The sequence below is a fragment of the Saprolegnia parasitica genome (genome assembly GCF_000151545.1).
Source record: "Saprolegnia parasitica CBS 223.65 unplaced genomic scaffold supercont2.522, whole genome shotgun sequence".
NCBI lineage: Eukaryota > Oomycota > Saprolegniomycetes > Saprolegniales > Saprolegniaceae > Saprolegnia > Saprolegnia parasitica.
The window spans coordinates 711-2,137 of NW_012156916.1; the positions used below are offsets into that span (position 1 = coordinate 711).

General features: G+C 58.0%; 1 protein-coding gene across 1 annotated transcript; it reads right to left on the reverse strand.

The window, feature by feature from the left end:
* Positions 1–743: 743 nt before the first annotated feature.
* SPRG_17234 (hypothetical protein) lies at positions 744–1,155 on the reverse strand (the record flags this gene model as incomplete). The annotated part of the gene is made up of 4 exons (XM_012356609.1): positions 744–778; positions 832–900; positions 950–992; positions 1,042–1,155. 4 exons carry the CDS (start codon positions 1,153–1,155, stop codon positions 744–746), a joined length of 261 nt encoding a protein of 86 aa, XP_012211999.1.
* Positions 1,156–1,427: the final 272 nt, after the last annotated feature.

Below are 1,427 nucleotides of genomic sequence, written 5' to 3' on the forward strand. Positions count from 1 at the left end.
TTGCGCCGTACCACGCGACGAAAAGCAGGAGGACAGGAAACGTTATGCGAGCCAATCATGGATCGCCACGTCATGACGGGCGCTCCGTCGCACGCGCGCTGGTGTGCGTCTGGGCCAGTGCGTAGGCCAACGGCATTTCGGAGACTGGCATTATTGGTGACTGAGGAGAAGGAAACCATTTCTGAGACTGGTGGAATTGCGAGAGCATGCCAAGAAAACCTGCAGAAGCACCACAGGGATGGCTCGGGCGGCGGGCGTAGGACGTGCATGGAGTTCGGACCTTGCGGATTGCCACATGCAATACCTAATGCTGCCCATCGTTCGTGCGCGACAAATTCCGACGGTTCGGATGCACGGGGTACCGCCGTGGTATCCAAATAGGTGAGAAGGCTCAAGCGTGGCCGTTCAAACGTCGCAGCAGCAGAGCAAGAAGCCATCGGTGCCGCGCAAGCTAATGGTCGGACAGTGCTTGAGACGTGGGTGGCTGTTCATGGCGCTGAGGACCGAACCGCCACGCGCCGCAAGCTGCCGTGCAATGCGAAGCGACCGGGCGACGCGGAACAACGCGACGTTCTCGCGTTGTTGAAGCGAAACGGGCTGAAGTTGACCTTTGCTCGCCGACGACACCAGCCGCGTCCTATGCTTCAAAACTCGCCCACGCGTACAGCACTGCAGCGTACTAGTACAGACGATCAAACCATAGACCAGAGGAATGCTGGCCGTCAGTAGCCCTATGACAATGCTCAGAACGGCGCCATCCGCTTCTTGGTTTCGGCGACTCCGGCACGAGACAGTAGAATATCCACGGATAGACGCGCACGATGACTGCACCATGACCGGTAATGGACGCGATGATCGGGCCGTAGACGACGACGGCGATCGCAAGAAGTGTCGGGTCGACTTCGGCAACGACGTGCTGCTTCTTGCAGCGCTTGAGCAGTGTGTGTACCTTGTTGCCACGGCAAGGACTCGGAGAGGTACGCCGCCAGTGGCTATGTAAGAGGCTGCATCAACCGTAGAGAGAGACCGTCCAGAGCCTACGAACGAGGAGACGTGGCAGAGCCAGATGATGCTATCAGTGAGGCCGAAGCGGTGTCGATGTATGCGGTAGCTGCCTTTGAGTACGTACACGGCGGCGATTCTGGCGCGCCGCATCGCTCTATCACGGGTCGACACCAAAGTGCCTGGGCTATCGACAAAGCGTGTCGATCGATAGACGAATAGATAGAGTTGACTATTGAGTTGACAATGAACATTTTCATACACTATGGACCAACTACAACAACGACGCAAGATTTCGCGCGCCGGCCGCTTCCCGCGCCGACGCGTAGCACACGCGCAGTCCTTCAATTTCGGTCAGAATCCGATCCGTCGCGACCGTTGCTGGTGGTGTCAGAATGATGTAGACGGCGTCAAAGCCGGCGAGG